General features: G+C 41.1%; 1 protein-coding gene across 1 annotated transcript; it reads left to right on the top strand.

Annotated features, from left to right (window-relative positions):
- The first annotated feature begins 96 nt into the window (after nucleotides 1-96).
- Nucleotides 97-14,584, top strand: TRAPPC2 (trafficking protein particle complex subunit 2). Its single transcript, XM_082248552.1, has 5 exons — nucleotides 97-181; nucleotides 4,957-5,071; nucleotides 7,944-8,086; nucleotides 10,269-10,356; nucleotides 14,279-14,584. Exons 2-5 carry the CDS (start codon nucleotides 4,979-4,981, stop codon nucleotides 14,375-14,377), a joined length of 423 nt encoding a protein of 140 aa, XP_082104678.1. The 5' UTR covers nucleotides 97-181; nucleotides 4,957-4,978; the 3' UTR covers nucleotides 14,378-14,584.
- The last annotated feature ends 1,461 nt before the right edge of the window (nucleotides 14,585-16,045 follow it).

A 16,045-nucleotide genomic window follows, 5' to 3' on the forward strand; every position in this document is an offset into this window, starting at 1 on the left:
GCGTTCCAAGCCTCGATTCCGGAACACATCCTTTGTATGTGCTCTTTGTTAATAAAGTTTATTTTGTTTTTTTTCCTGACATTCGGTGTTATCGGCACTGTCACTTGTAGGGAATCTGATTGGAAGAGCGATCTGGAACGTCATTTCCTTGCGACGGGAAGCTCTGTTGATGTGAGAAGAGGTACGGGGGTATTGGTGATAGTCATTGTAAAGTATGTCATTGTAAGTGCGGAGGAGTATTCAGGCTGGGGGAGAAGTGTTGCTGTATCCTACTATTATCTGCTCTGTCACTGTCTGTATTCATTGGGTTTAACACTGACTCCCTTCCAGGATGTGATTTTACCTATACTGTACAGTTCTGTAATCTAAGGGCATTGTGCAGAGAGAGGTGCATATATACACTCACCGGACACTTTATTAGGTACACCTTGCTAGTACAGTACCAGGATGCCTTCAGAACTGCCTTAATTCTTCCTGGCTTAGATTCAACAAGGTGTTGGAAACTCCTCAGAGATTTGGGTCCATATTGACACAATAGTATCATGCAGTTGCTGCATGATGTGAATCTCCTGTTCCACAACATCCCAAACCTCTATCTGGTGAGTGGGAAGGCCATTGGAGTACAGTGACCTCATTGTCATCCCAAAGGTGCTCTATTAGATTGAGATCTGGTGACTGTGAAGGCCATTGGAGTACAGTGACCTCATTGTCATCCCAAAGGTGCTCTATTAGATTGAGATCTGGTGAGTGTGGAGGCCATTGGAGTACAGTGACCTCATTGTCATCCCAAAGGTGCTCTATTGGATTGAGATCTGGTGACTGTGGAGGCCATTGGAGTACAGTGACCTCATTGTCATCCCAAAGGTGCTCTATTGGATTGAGATCTGGTGAGTGTGGAGGCCATTGGAGTACAGTGACCTCATTGTCATCCCAAAGGTGCTCTATTGGATTGAGATCTGGTGAGTGTGGAGGCCATTGGAGTACAGTGACCTCATTGTCATCCCAAAGGTGCTCTATTGGATTGAGATCTGGTGAGTGTGGAGGCCATTGGAGTGCAGTATAAACAACAACTCACCCTAGCTCCACCGCACTGTGGGAAGATAAAGGGCTAAGTGTCAGTGCTCAGGCTGAACGTCCAAACCAAACGTTATATGAATAAAGCCAGCACACGAAAGGGGTTCTTCCAAGTAAAATTCTTTATTCCAGCATGGATAGCGGTGACAACATGACAAATGCTGATGCCTTTCGGCTTTACACCTTCCTCATAGCATGCACCTCATTGTCATCCCAAAGGTGCTCTATTGGATTGAGATCTGGTGACTGTGGAGGTTTAAAAAAAATAAATAAAAAATCAGATTTTTTTTTTTTTTTTATCAAATTTATTTTTTTTAAATGTTTTGGAGTAAAAATCTATCTAAAGATACATTAATAATTGAGTTTATTCAGCTGGAAATGGAGCTTAGTTATGTAGCATGACGCTGTATACTCTGCAATATTTAAATTTTTTTGGTAAACTCATTCAATGAATCCAAGCTCTGCGAGCTGAGATAACATGCACTGCATTGATGCATTCACACAAGTTCACACTAACTACCAGCAAGAATGAGTCCTTGCATTTAAAGAGCACCTGTCATTTCAGATCAATCATGGCAGAGCCTATTAGTGGGCATCCACTCTTCTGGGCATCCACAGTTCTGGGCACCGGTCCTCAGGAAGGATGTGCTGGAACTAGAGAGAGTCCAGAGAAGGGCAACAAAAATAATTAGGGGAATGGAGGACATCAGCTATGAGGAAAGACTACAAGCACTGAACCTATTCTCTCTGGAGAAGAGACGATTGAGGGGGGATATGATATCAATGTACAAATACTGTACTGGTGACCCGAGCATAAGGAACAAACTTTTTAGAGAAAGGGAATACAATAAGACATGTGGCCACTCACTAAAACAAGAGGAGAAACGGTTTAATCTTAAAATACGTAAGGGGTTCTTCACTGTCAGAGCAGTAAGGATGTGGAATTCTCTTCCACAAGCAGTGGTATCAGCAGGGAGCATCGATAGTTTCAAAAAACTTTTAGATGGGCACCTTAAAGACCACAACATACAGGGGTATACAATGTACGGTTACCAGCAAACACACACACACATCATAGGTTGAACTGTATGGACGGATGTCTTTTTTCAACCTCACAAACTATGTAACAACCATGCCATGCTTAGACACTTAAATCCCCATTCTGGTGCTTGGTTTGAACTTCAGCAATTTGTCTTCAACACATCTCAATGCCTAAATGCATTGAGTTGCTGCTCCACCCACCTGTACAGTGGGTTTTAAAGCTGAACTCCGAGTAAACTCCGAGGCAAAAGGATGTATAACTTTGTATAGCTATGCTTCAGATTTACACAGACCTGCTAGGCAGCACAGCCAGGATAGTGTCCTCCCGTCGTACTGCAGGTAAAGTACATCTAAAGGCTCCTGTGACTGCCTAAACAGGCTTCAAATCTAGATGCTAGGTGATGCACTAGCTTTTTGAAGTAAACAAAAAACTTCTTTACCTCTACCGAGTGCGCCAAATCCACCTTTACTTGTGCCTCTAATGCTTCCCCTTCCAGAAAGGGGAGTGGTAGGGGTTACAAATAGCTAATATCAAGACAGATTCAAACTTACTAGTTGGATTTAACAAAAATCTTTACAATTGATAGCACCCTAACAGGCTGACATAGAAGTATCTGGCTAATGCATGCCTATCAACATTTAAGGTGACCAGCTGAGAAGGTGCAAATGGAAACACAAAGGTAAATAGTGTGAGACAAATGTGGTCAATAGAATAGGTGGTTTCCTGAATGCCATAGCAGGCACAATGCAGTAGCTGTGGTACAGACAGAATTTGACTCTGTGTTCTAGTTAGGGCTGTGCTTGAAAATTCAAACCAGTTGATGGACAGCTGTGTGATGGACAAGAGAATGAAGAGAGGAGCCATTTAGCAAAAACACCAAACAAATGCGGTGGGGTGGATTTACTGAAGGCAAATGGACTGTGCCCATTGCAAGTGCAGTTTCCCCAGAGCTTTGTGCATGTGGTGACGCTCTGCTAATTTCCATCATCTAAACATGTGCAAGCAAAAATGCTGTTTCTTTTTTGTTTTCTTTGCGCCTTATTGGGTATTCTTTAGAAAGTGAAGCTTCATCACATTCACAAAGGGAAAATTATTTAAACTGCACTTGCAAAGTTCCCAGTCTATTTGCCTGTGGTAAATCCACCTGCATCTGTTTGGAGTTTTTGCTGAATGGCTCCTCTCTTCATTCTCTTTTTGCCTTTAGTAAATGAACCGCAGTATGTTTATCATGGTCCTCTTAGGAAGTGTGTGTAAGTTGTACATAAGAGAGAGGAACTGGCATGCTGCAGCTATTGTTAAAGACTAGAGACTGATAGATATTGAATTGGCCTCTACAGCTAAGAATGGACTACCTTAGTAGTGAGTGGTGGTTGGTAGGAATGGGCTCAGGCGTGTTTTGAATCTTACTCCCAACCAACCTGAGCAATCCCACCAGGAGGCCATCACTGCACACCACCAATAATGAGCAGCCTAGTCCGAGTGTGTGCATGTGCAGCTGCAGGCCAGGAAATGCCTCACTGCCTATGATTGGTGGTGTCCAGTGATAGCTTCCTGGCAGGATTGCTCAGGTGGGTTGGGAGTAGGATCCAAACACGCCTGAGCCCATCCCTAGTGGTTGTTTGGTCAGCAGGTTGGAAGCTGTATCCTGACAATTCAAAAGAGATAAAAAGAGTGGCGGCATTTGTGACAGGCTTGATTTCCCAGAAATGGGAATTCTGGGAAATCAAGCCTGTCACAAATGCCGCCACTCTTTTTATCTCTTTTGAACTTTGGGAATAGGGCTGCACGATATTGGGAAAAAAAGTACATTGCGATATTCGTTTTTCAACGTTATATATCGCGATATTTAACTGGGTGGAATGCAGAAGACACTGACAGAGTCAGGACTCACAGTGGTGGTAGGAGGTAGAAGAATCCCCCGGAGTCCCGACTTCTCCCTGCCTAATGCTGTAGAGCGGCTGCTAAGAGTTCTATGCAAGGGGGGATTGCTGAACAAGGTGAGAGAGTTGCAGTCTGCTGTGGATCTGTGTCCCCCTGTGCAGCCAATATGGCGGTCGGCACAGCTTGCTGAGGGATATGAGTACACTGGGTTCCTTTTTGTGAAGATTAGGAGGTCTGTGTATGGCTTTGGGGGCACCCGGGGGATGGAGGCAAGTACCGAATGAGTGCGGAGTAAGTAGGCCTTACCAGGAACCACAAGCGCGCGATCGCGCTCCGATCTAGGCAAGGCTTCTGTGCCTGTGTAGGCCTCAACTCTGCGCTCCTCAGAACGGAGTCTTTCCTCCGCAATACCGGGCAGTATTGGTGTCTGGTGCCTCGATGGGTCTCCCCAAGCTGTTTTTTTCTCCCTGAATAGGGGAGATTTAGGAGGATTGCTGAGGATTCTGTACGGCGGTATCGGAGCTCTCACAAACCGCGTCCGTCCCACACGTCTTCCGGCCATGCCCCTTGCATAATGCTAAATATCGTGTCTTGGGCGATATGAATATCGCCCACGCCCGCAGAACAATAGTCTATATCATATCGACTATCGTTCAGCCCTATTTGGGAAGCACACTGGCTTGCACAACCATGGTTTGTGAAATTACAATGGAATTTCAAATACTATGAGCTGTAATATGACATACAACTGTACTTTTATTTTTCTCCACCAGCTCATCCCCCACAGTTATTACCTTTGTATCTTGACCCTCCCTCTTAGAGGGGCCTGCTCATTAGAGCTTACAGTCTGATCCCTACTGTATTGTAATTGTACTCTCTCTCTCATGTTGTAAAATGCTGCATAAAACTGTTAGCGCTATATAAATCCTGTATATTAATAATAATTTACTTGTACTTAGGTATCCTTGATATATTCCTGATATGTCTGGCAGCTTCTATTTTGTGATTGTGGGACATCATGACAATCCAGTATTTGAGATGGAATTTCTGCCCCCCGGAAAGACCGAGTCCAAGGTACTTGTATCCAGTTGTTTTGAGTTCTCCACTGGTGGGTTTTGGTATTAGGTCTTTCATTGCTGGACCATTTGTTTCCTTTTCACACATATTATAGTGGCATTAGTGAATTGCAATAAAACAAACAATATCGTTTCTGAAAACATGACTTGTTGAGTAAATGCCAGTTGCAACTTTTATATGTTGCATGATATTTGTGCAAATATTTTTTCAGTGTGTATATATATATATATATATATATATATATATATATATAGTACAAATACACTAAAAAAAATTTAGTGCACACAATCACAACATGATCTCCAAATATTCTGCCAATCTAAAAAAAATGAAACCATGTCATCTTTATTAAATATCTAATGTATCAAGCCTCAAAATTGCTCCCACCAAATGGTAAAAAACGATGACATACAAAATTGTCAATAGGCAACTCTTTCAAAAACCTACAGGCTCATCAACTAAGAGCCTTTCTAAAGCATTGAAAAAAAGTAGGCCAATTTCACACGAATGTTCTGATGGGGCGTGCCTGTCCCTTTTTCAGGTGGACCCAATTAGAACCTCCATTCTCCTCTATGGACAGGGGGGTTTAAACAGATGTGCCCGTTTACATCCTCCTACATCCGATCCGCTAAAAACAAAGGGATATGGATCCCCTTCTGTCCATCAGATCGGCCAGGCGGTCTGTTTACATCCGACCCTCTCATAAAAGAGAGCGGGCTGTGTCTGTCTTAGCTCCACAAAAGCAGACCTGACACAGACCTGTCATCCGCCTGATCAGCGGGGATCAGCGGACAGATTCCCTGATGATCTGCTCCATGTGAAAGGACCCTTAATTGTAGACCCTAGAATTATCCTCTTGCTATGCATGGAGATATATATGAGTTGCACAACTGATGTTTACTAATGCATGTGCTTCCTAGTGTGGGGGTCCTCTACCTATATAGGAAGGTAAACTTATATATAGGAAAGTAATGTGCAAGTGATAGGTATTCTATATGGAGACATAAAGGGTCTAATAAATACCTTATGCCTCCCCTGAGCTAAGTCCAAGTAGATCAGAGAGCCGCTGATCTGCTGTTTACTTGGCTACAGCGGGCTGGGATTTGACATCTGTGAATCTGTAAGAGCTCAGAGCAAAGTGCCTTTGGGTCCAATGCACAGGGAGATCAGGGGACAGTTTTATTGTGTAGTAGTGATAGAGCGGTTTTACAGCTATCCAAATCACTTCATTATACAGCAATGCTGCCCGTTAACCCTTAAAACGAGCTCATGTCTGCTAGTGCAGCTAGCTATAAGTTTGTTTTAACCTTTTGATTGGCAGAACATAAGTTATATGTGCTTGGCAGTTGAAGGCTGTCTGCATTCAAAACAGATCTGTTCTCTTCTGGTTAAGGCTGGGTACACACATGAAGTTTTTTTTTTTTCATTCATCCCAGTGGACTGCATGAAAAAAATTGAGAGGTTGCCAAACTAACTAAGCGATTGCTGGTAAGGCAATCTGCCCCTCTGAGCTATGATGTCTTAATAAAGGGACTGCCCGCTGCAAGCGCACACTGATCAATGGCCAATGGCTGCGAGCGCTGATCGGATGCTGGTTTTCCAGCATGCTCGTTTGACAGAAGCAGGCTTCTGTCAGACAGGGAGCTGTACACACAGGCTGAAAGCCAGCCAATACCTGCCAAACGGACCGTTTTCAGGCAATTTCCTGCCTGTGTGTACCCAGCTTAGGGGTAATCTGTGAGCTAAATCAGCTGCTATGTATTGGCGAATACAATTGCTAGATTCCCTGTGGTAGTCTGTGTCTCCACCGCCTTCTGTACAATATAATGCAGCTAGACCCCGAGTTGTTTATTCTACATGATGTCCATCAAGTTAGCATGACTTGATTATTGGACTTTTTTATATTAGGCACAGCAGTTAGCTGGAACCTGGAATTCTGATGGGGATATCTCATACATTTCTGTTGATAAATGGATACAAAACACATACATATATAATTCAACTTATCTGTGAACATTCAAAAATGAGGCATTGGTTGTAACTGTTATTAGCCTTATAACATAGTGGGGTGAATTTACAAAAGGCAAATTCCCCAGAGCTTAGTAAATGCGTTGAAGCTTCAATATCAAGTCCGATGCAAAGGAAAAAAAGGCATTTTAGCTCGAGCACGATTCAATTATGGAAATCAGCAGAGATTCACAAAGCTATGAGAAAAATGGGCGCAACTGCACTTCCAAAGCGTATAGTCTGTTTACCTTTTAGTAAATCCACCGTAGTGTCTACAAAGGAAGGGGATAGAATGCTGTACACATTGGCATTGATTACACATGAAGTATCATTTTTTTTTTTAGGACCTATAGTTAGAAAGTTTGTGATGAGTTAAAAAAAATGTAATCACAAAATTTACCAATAAGCCACAAAACCGTTTCTGTGTATTTCGCTTTTCGATGCTACTGGCTGATAGAGCATATTGTGACCTAATAAATCCTGAACACTGTGACCCAAAGGTTGCAGAATGTGTAAAATAATCCAACAGACTTTGATACACCCACATGCAGCTCCTACAAATATGCTTAGTACAGAGTTTAAACTTCACTCTTTGTACTTTGGTTAAAAAAGTAACCGCAGACTTAACCCAGTATAGTTTACTGGTGACTTTTGTCTTGACTGGTATTCTTTGTTATCACAGGCATGATCACAATGTGCCCTTTCTTGTGTTTTCAGCCCAACCAAAATTACATTTTTTTTATCTGCAATGTTTATGCAAAGTGAAAGCTTGGTGCATTCAATTCTGTACCATTGATACTTTTCCCTAGATACAGATAGTAAGATATTTGGTATTTAAATGTAATTCTTTTCTCACTCAAAGGATGATCATCGCCATCTGAACCAGTTCATTGCCCATGCAGCGCTTGACCTAGTAGATGAGAACATGTGGCTGTCAAACAACATGTACCTCAAGACAGTAGACAAGTTTAATGAATGGTTTGTTTCCGCTTTTGTAACAGCTGGACATATCCTTTTCTAAAGTCAATGAATACAAAGTTTCCCTGGCACTTTTCTTAAATATATTCTGCATTCTTATAGCAATTAACTATTGAATCATTTAGTACTGATTAATTGTAATTCAATAACAGATCTTCCTCCATCAATAGATCTGCTTGAGGAATAATGCCAATGCACACAAAAGAATAATAATGTAAAGCTTAAAAGGCAAATTCAATTTCCCTGAATAGCCATTTGACCTAATATACCATCTGTTTGAGATACTTTCACATTTATAGAGCTATTCAGTATCTGCAATACAGAAGAGTGGGGTTGATTTACTAAAACTGGAGAGTGCAAAATCTGGCGCTGCTCTGCATTTAATACTAATTAAAAAAAAAAATCAGCCTCCCAGGTTTTTTGTTTAGCCTAATTGAACAAGCTGCAGGTAGCTGGTTGGCTACCATGCACAGCTACACCAGATTTTGTACGCTCCCTCTCTTTCTGTTTTAGTAAATCAAAGCCCTAGGTTTTATAAATATGATATATTTGTTATGTTCAGGACATCCTAAAAATTCGATTTTTTTTTTTTTTTTTTAGGTAAATTTAAAATGCTGCACAAAAATATTTTGTATTTAACACATACAGCCAGCAGGTGGCGCTTTAACCCTGTCAGCTGTCTCCTACCTTTGCAGTCAGTGTATATAGAACCTGCTGAGTCGTGTTTCTAAAAGACCAAGTCGCATAACGACCCTTTAAGCGCAGGAGCATACTGTAAATTTTCTTTCTTCAATTGTCAGTTTATATGGGCCTGTCTAGGTTTTCAGTTACATTGAGACAGTAAGGCCCCTTTCACACATACGGGTCCGTTCAGTTCATCAGTTCAGTCACGTCAAATATATCAGTTTTCCATCCGTTTTTCGCCCGTCTTTCATCCATATTGTCATCCGTTTTTCATCCATTTTTCATCTGTTTTTTTACATCCACTACTAATACAAAAACGGACCATTTGTCTGTTTACATCCGTTATTCGTCCTATCCGTTTTTTTGACAGATGAAAAATCGGGCATTCATCCATTCCAAAAAGCGGGCATTGACGGAAGCGGATGAAAACGAATGTTAACGGATGATCATCCGTTGTCATCCGTTTTTACATAGAGATGCATTGATGTCTGTTTTTCATCCACCAACGGATGGATGAAAAAATGGACAAACGGACCGTATGTGTGAAAGGGGCCTAAGGCTTCCGTCAATGTTCGTTTTATGGAATGCCCTTTTTTTTCATCCGTCAAAAAAACGGATCGGACGAAAAACGGATTTAAACGGACAAACGGTCTGTTTTTCATCCATTTTTGCATTGGTAGTGGATGTAAAAAAAAATAAAAACGGATGAAAAACAGGTGAAATATGGATGAAAAACTGATACATTTTGACGTGACTGAACTGAACGGACTGTATGTGTGAAAGGGGCCTAAGGAAGTTAAAGTAGAACACATGCAGTGTCTGTAGCTGTCAGCCAGGAGTGCATAACGCCACGCAAATGTGGCCCTATGGAACCCTATAAGGGGATGGGGCCACCCAAAAACAGTACTGGGGAGGAGAGATGCTAGAGAGATGGAATTCAAAGACAGGCTTAAAACGAAAACCACACAGCAAAGGTGTTAATTGCTGAGGTCTGCAGCAGCCCATTGTGCAGTTGATTTAAAAAAATTCAGACTTCTTCTTTTTTTTTTTTTTTTTTAAGCCCGTGGCGTGTGAAACACACTCAAAAGACTTACACCCGGTGCATAAAAAGTGCACACACGCAAACGTGAAGAACACAAAAAACTGCACAGGGTGTGCAATGGTCTGGCCTCCGAAGAGGTTGGACCTATTCCTTGATCCCCCGGGGCGCAAGACTCCTGACAGGGACTGAGGTACTTCCTATGGTTTGCCTGGCCGAAACCTGGCAAACCCCGTTCTCTAGGGGGACTGCCGAAACAGCCCACCCCAAGTACTGGGTGGGGCTCCCCCGAAGGGAGACCCCTGAAGTACTTTGAGCTATCCTATCCTTTCAGTCCAAGATGGCTAATGTTTTAAAAACCACTCAGGGTCTGATTTCCTATAGACTTTTTATGTTATTGTGATTTGGGGTGTCAGCAAGTTTAAAAAAAATAAAATAAAGGTCAGAAAGAGGACACTTGTTAAATTTCCTTAGCTTTATTATTTTACATATGAGATTCATTATGCTGCACGATGTCCGACAAGAAGATGGAATAAAGAATTTCTTTAATGAAGCGTATGACTTATACATCAAGGTATGGTATAATGTATGTTTTTACAGTGTGTATATCAGCTTGATGTCAAGCTTGCTATGAGAGAATTCACAGTTCATTTAGTTAGCAGATGACCAGCTATACAGTAGGGTTCTACAGTAGATGAACGGACACTAGGTTTACAATTATTCGGTTATTAGAGAGTCAAGGTCGTTTTCCTGTACATGCACATTGAGAGGATTGTTATCCTAATCTTTGGAAGAGGAATGAATTGTGTACATATGGCACTTTTCCACTGCAAGTACCGGCTCGGCTCTACTCGGCCCTGCTTGGCCCGGTTTGCTGTTCCACTGCTGGTACCGCATGGTACGGTGTTGGAACGGTTCGGTACGGTATGGTTTGCTTTTCCACTAAAGTAGTACTAAAGTTAAGTGGGTGGGATAACAACGGGGTGGGTGGGATTCTCTGACCAATCAGTGGCTAGTAGTGACTGCATGCAAAGGATTGTGGGTTATGGTACCTCTTGGAACCACAATCGAGTAGGTACTGTTTTTGAGAGCCGTACCGTTCGGTTCCATGCAGTGGAAAAGCGCCGCCGTACCGTACCGAACCGTTCCTACACTAGACCATGTGGTACCAGCAGTGGAAAAGCACAAAAGCGAGCCAAACCGTTCGGTTCCATGCAGTGGAAAAGCGCCATTAGTTGCAGAGGTATTTCAGCATGCTGCAGAGTTTCATTTGTTTCATACACATTTACTTTTGTAAAAAGCAAAAATAACCAATGCTTTGGGTCTTTCATGCCCATTGTGGTGTTTATACTACACATAACAATTGCTCCCATGGTTCTATACAGAATAAAAAGTTACACAAAATTGCAGAATTTACATTTGAGACATGTAGTTAGAAGAGAGAAAATGCATACATAATGTCGTGCTATTTTCTTTGTTCCAGACAATCATTCTAGAACAATGCTGTAATGGGTCTACATTAGAGAAACAGTCTAAATTACCTGATAAATCACTGTAATGCCTGGTAGCTCGCACGGCAAATACTTGCAGCAAAGCTTGAGTCAGGCTGAGGTGACTTATTACATGGAAGCTGAAAAACATCTTGAGAAATGGGTGCACAAAACTTGTATATAGAGGCAGTTTATACTTGCAGATGAATCCAGTATTGTTTGGAATAATTTACATAGTAAAGATAACATATCTACAGTGTAGTTTATTTGTTCCACCATTTACATTCTTAATGGCTTGAAGGAGGCAGGAACCACAATTTTTCCATTTGCCATAAGTCTGAGGTTTTACTAGAATTACTTTACTGATCATAAGGTTATCTCTCGCTGCAAATGATATCATGCATTGGTAAGTGGCTTCCAAAACTTAAAAATTGTCAGACCATAAGACACAATAGATGGGTTCACAATAACAGCCAATTGGAGTCCTGTGTATAGTCTGTCTTAGATAACTTACAGTTTTGTATAGTTCTAACCTTATATAAGCTGAAAAAAAATAGCTAAAACAAATACTACTTCCACTATGTGCCCCTGTTCTAAGTACTATAGGGGTACTTACTGATCATGGCTCCTTTTTTGTTTCTGTCAAGTAGCGTTTTGAGGAAACTCCTGCATCAATTTCTACAATAGAGGTAGCATTCATTACAGTTGTGACAGTTGGCACAGGTGCAATTGTGAGGCCAGAAACACTTAAGCCCTGTACACTGGGGCCGAATATCAGTCGAAATCAGCTAGTACAGTAGAAAATGTCTGACATTCGGCTCATGTGTACAGGTCATGGAAAACCGGCATCCGATCAGCTCTCTCAGCCAGTTGCTGAGAGTGCTGACCAGTGTGTTCTGGTGGGGGGTGGAGAACACAATATCAGAGGGGAGATTGCTGTACTAACATTGAATAGTTAGCAGAGAGACCTCCCCATGTGCTGCCCATTTTTCTTTTTTTTTTGGGCTGAATGAAAAAATTACCGCATGTACCAGGCCTAAATCAGACCGAATCACTTTTAAGTGGTAATAAATATGGACAACTTTTTTTTTCATCTAGGACAGAATAAAGGAGGTTTATAACCCCTTTCAGATTTTTTTTGCCATCTGTGTCCCATCAGAGAGATTTACCTTTTATTTTTTTGTCCCATAGCCAAAACAGGAAGTGAGAGGAAATCCTGCAAATTCAGGGAATCCATTGACGCCTCCAGGTCACCAGAACTAGTTTCCCCATTGGATGATTTCTTCACCTCTATTCCTGTTCTGGGGACAACCCAAAATTTTGCCTTTTTTTTTGATGAGAACAGTAAACAGGACAATTAAAGAGGGGAATCTCCCTAACTGGGGCACGGAGAGCAATAAAGTGTTGAGACAAACCAGTTAACACAGACAGGAGTGCTTACAATGATCAGCTTTTATTTATTCATGTGTAACCTTTATTCCAAAGGGGAAAAAAACAGTTTGCTCTAACTGCAGTGTGAGCTGGAGTTTGGCTTCAATTTGTTAGTGTTAAGGCCCGTACACACGTACCGATCGTCGGCATACAAACGTCGGTGGACGAAAGATCTGCCGATTGTACGCGTGTTAGTATGGTGCCTCCGACAGATGTCTGCGCACAATCCGCGGACAAAAGTCTTTCGTGCAAACATGAAAATTTTTGTCTGCGGACACCAGAACGGACGATTGTTCGCCTGTCAGTACAGAATTCGGCCGACAGACTGCAGATTTGCAAGACTGGGCATGCTCAGAAAATTAAAAACACAGGGAAAGTTAACCATTACATGACATCACTTCTGCAGTCAGCTGAAGTCTGCAGACAAAATTCTTGTGCTGTCCTTGTGCTGTCTTTGCACTTTTCAACAGACACCGACATCCCGGGGAGAAAAGACGAACATTTGTATGCCGACGATCGGTACGTGTGTACGGGGCTTAAAAATGTAAATCTGTTAGTACATCTAACAATACCCTCCCCCCAGATTACCAATGCTGCTGTGCTCCTTCATCTAGAGTGGGGGCACTCTAACACATGAGGTGTGTTTTTGGCCAGATCACCAGGTAAAAGCAGAGAGAGAAAAAAAAACAAATGCAGGCACCACATCTAATGACTGGTAAGTTGCAAAATATTACATTTTTGGTTTGAGGTTTAATACCGCTTAAAGTTTACTTACATTATCTAGAGTGATGACAGAAATTTGCTAGAAATAGTATTTTTAGCAGTGATTTAAGCAATGATGAAGCAACTTCACAAGTTATAATTCAACTTCAGTTTTGGAAACCATTTTGCTAACAAGGTGCCATCATTGTGGCCAGGTCAGGTCTTTCACCTAACCTGGCCCTTTATTTACATTCACGCAGGGCTTTCATAGTATAGATTAACATAAGTCCCTGCCCTAAAGGAGCTTATGATCTAAGGTCCCTATCAAATGTCAATACATGAACACATACTAGAGCCCATTTAGAGGGGAGCCTATTAACCATGTTTTTGGAGTGTGGGAGGAAACACACACAAACAAAAGGAGAACATGCTAACTCCATGATGATCGTGTCCTGGCTGAGATTCGAACCAAGGACCACAGTGCTGCAAGGGAAGGCTAACCACTAAGTCATTGGGCTGCTTTTCCTGATACTTTCACCTAGGTACAAAACAATATTTATACCATTGTAAGTAATGCTATGTCACAATCATGTATTTGTTGTTTTATCATAACAGCTTTCTAAGCAGGATACATGTTAAAGTTATTAGAGAAGTCATTGTTTTAAAGCAAACAAAAAAACTGTTGTTGAAATAAAAAATATTTTTACGCCTATATTATGTGTTTTCATATAGTACAGAGATATTTGCCTTGTAACTGGCACCCAGGCTGTTTTAGTATGGACATTAAATTCCTATAATGCTGATGATCTTCATTCTACTCCTAGTATTTGCAAAAAGGTAGATACAAATGTGTGCTTTGTTTTCTTTCCACAGTTTGCCATGAATCCTTTTTATGAAGCAAACACGCCTATGCGATCTACTGCTTTTGATCGTAAAATACAGTTCCTTGGCAAGAAACATCTATTAAGCTAAAGAAGCAGTCACATTGAACCGAGCAAGCTTGATATTTATTCCATTATGGACCAGAGCGCATCCTATGAGAGCTGCAACATTCTATTCTTTTCTCCAAGAAACATTTATTGGATTTTATTTTTCCAATTGACAACAGAAGTTCAACTCTTTACTGGATTGCCTAAGTGTATATGTATTATTACAGATGTATCCTTGTGATTGTAAAAATCTATAAGAGACCAATTGAAAACTTGATTTTTTTTCTTCCATTTTGCAGCAGGTTAACCATATGTCTCATCTGGCTACAAGGAGTAATGCTGTGCAATATTCCCAACAGGTTTACCATTTAAAAGCTAACCTAGATACAGACTTAAAGGTGAACTCCAAGTACGATCTTTATGGCATACTTATCTTGGATCAATATGTTCTCTCATACCTGATGGGCTTCAGGGGAAGCTGAAAATAATTCTAGTAGTCGGTGCTACTACAGTAATAGCCATAATTTTTCAGGTCCTGTGCCACCTTTTACAGACCGCCTTGCATGTATTTATTTTTTTGCTATGAATACAAGGCATTCTCTAATTCAAGTGTTATTAAAGCCACAACCGTAAAATCAGTGTGTATGTTATACTGGCTGTGAACCTAAGGGTTTAATCCTCCGCATTGTGTAAAAACACTGTTCGATCCTGTATGCACAGATCCTCGCTTCCTTCCACTGTCCCCTGATAATTTTCTTAGGAGGGTGCATGTAATCAGCACAGGGCCAATCAGCACCGTCCAGACAGAGGGTCAGGGCTCTTGAAGTCTCATAGGACAGTCAGAAAACTCCTCCTACAAGCTTTAACCAGTGCTTGGCTGGACACTGATAGAAGTCACAAGACCTCTAACTGCTGATGAGAAAAGGTATTTAGAAGTTTATATTTACTAACATAGTTGCATTTCCATGTTCTGTGTACTGTGGGAGACCAGATATAGTAAGGTCAGGATCCTGGGTTTAGTAACACTAGTTGGAGATGAAAGGTGCTGACAGCATAATTACCATTTCCTTTCCAGCCCATACTAACTGGGAAAAAAAATACAAGATGTTCTCTCAATGGCGGCAGCACCAAACGGGCAACCTCCTGTGGTCAGTAGGGAATACACTCTCCTCAGGATTCCAAAGATCACTGCTATCACTATAGGAGCGCCAAATACTACAGTTATTGTCAGCTTCTCCAGTGATTCCTCATGTATGCGATATAGAATCTTACATTGGTCCAAACTGAATCAATGTACTGTAAGTATCCAATAAGGATCATACCTGCTTTAACAGTTTATACAGCTGGCAACAAGTAATATGACATACTTTTAAGTTTATTTAACTCGTTTTTTTTTTTAATTCTTTAAGTGGAGGTCAAAATAAAAACGCAGAGAACTGTCGTTACACTTGTGCTTTGTACAAAACAAATGCTTGTAAAAGATGTATGTTTTTTGTTAAGCAAAATATTTTGACTGGACACAATATTCAAGAATAAATTTGAAACATGGATGATGCTATTTATGGTATTATTGGATCCTTTAAAATGAAAGAAGAATTAAATATTGCTTGAAATTTCGGTCAGAAAACAAAAGTCTCTCAAGTCAACTTCTGTGCTGGGTTCTACAACATAGCCCTTGTTGATAGTAAAATCTAATTCACTAGTAAACCCC

This window comes from Pelophylax lessonae (assembly GCF_965119305.1).
Source record: "Pelophylax lessonae genome assembly, chromosome: 2".
NCBI classification, from domain to species: domain Eukaryota; kingdom Metazoa; phylum Chordata; class Amphibia; order Anura; family Ranidae; genus Pelophylax; species Pelophylax lessonae.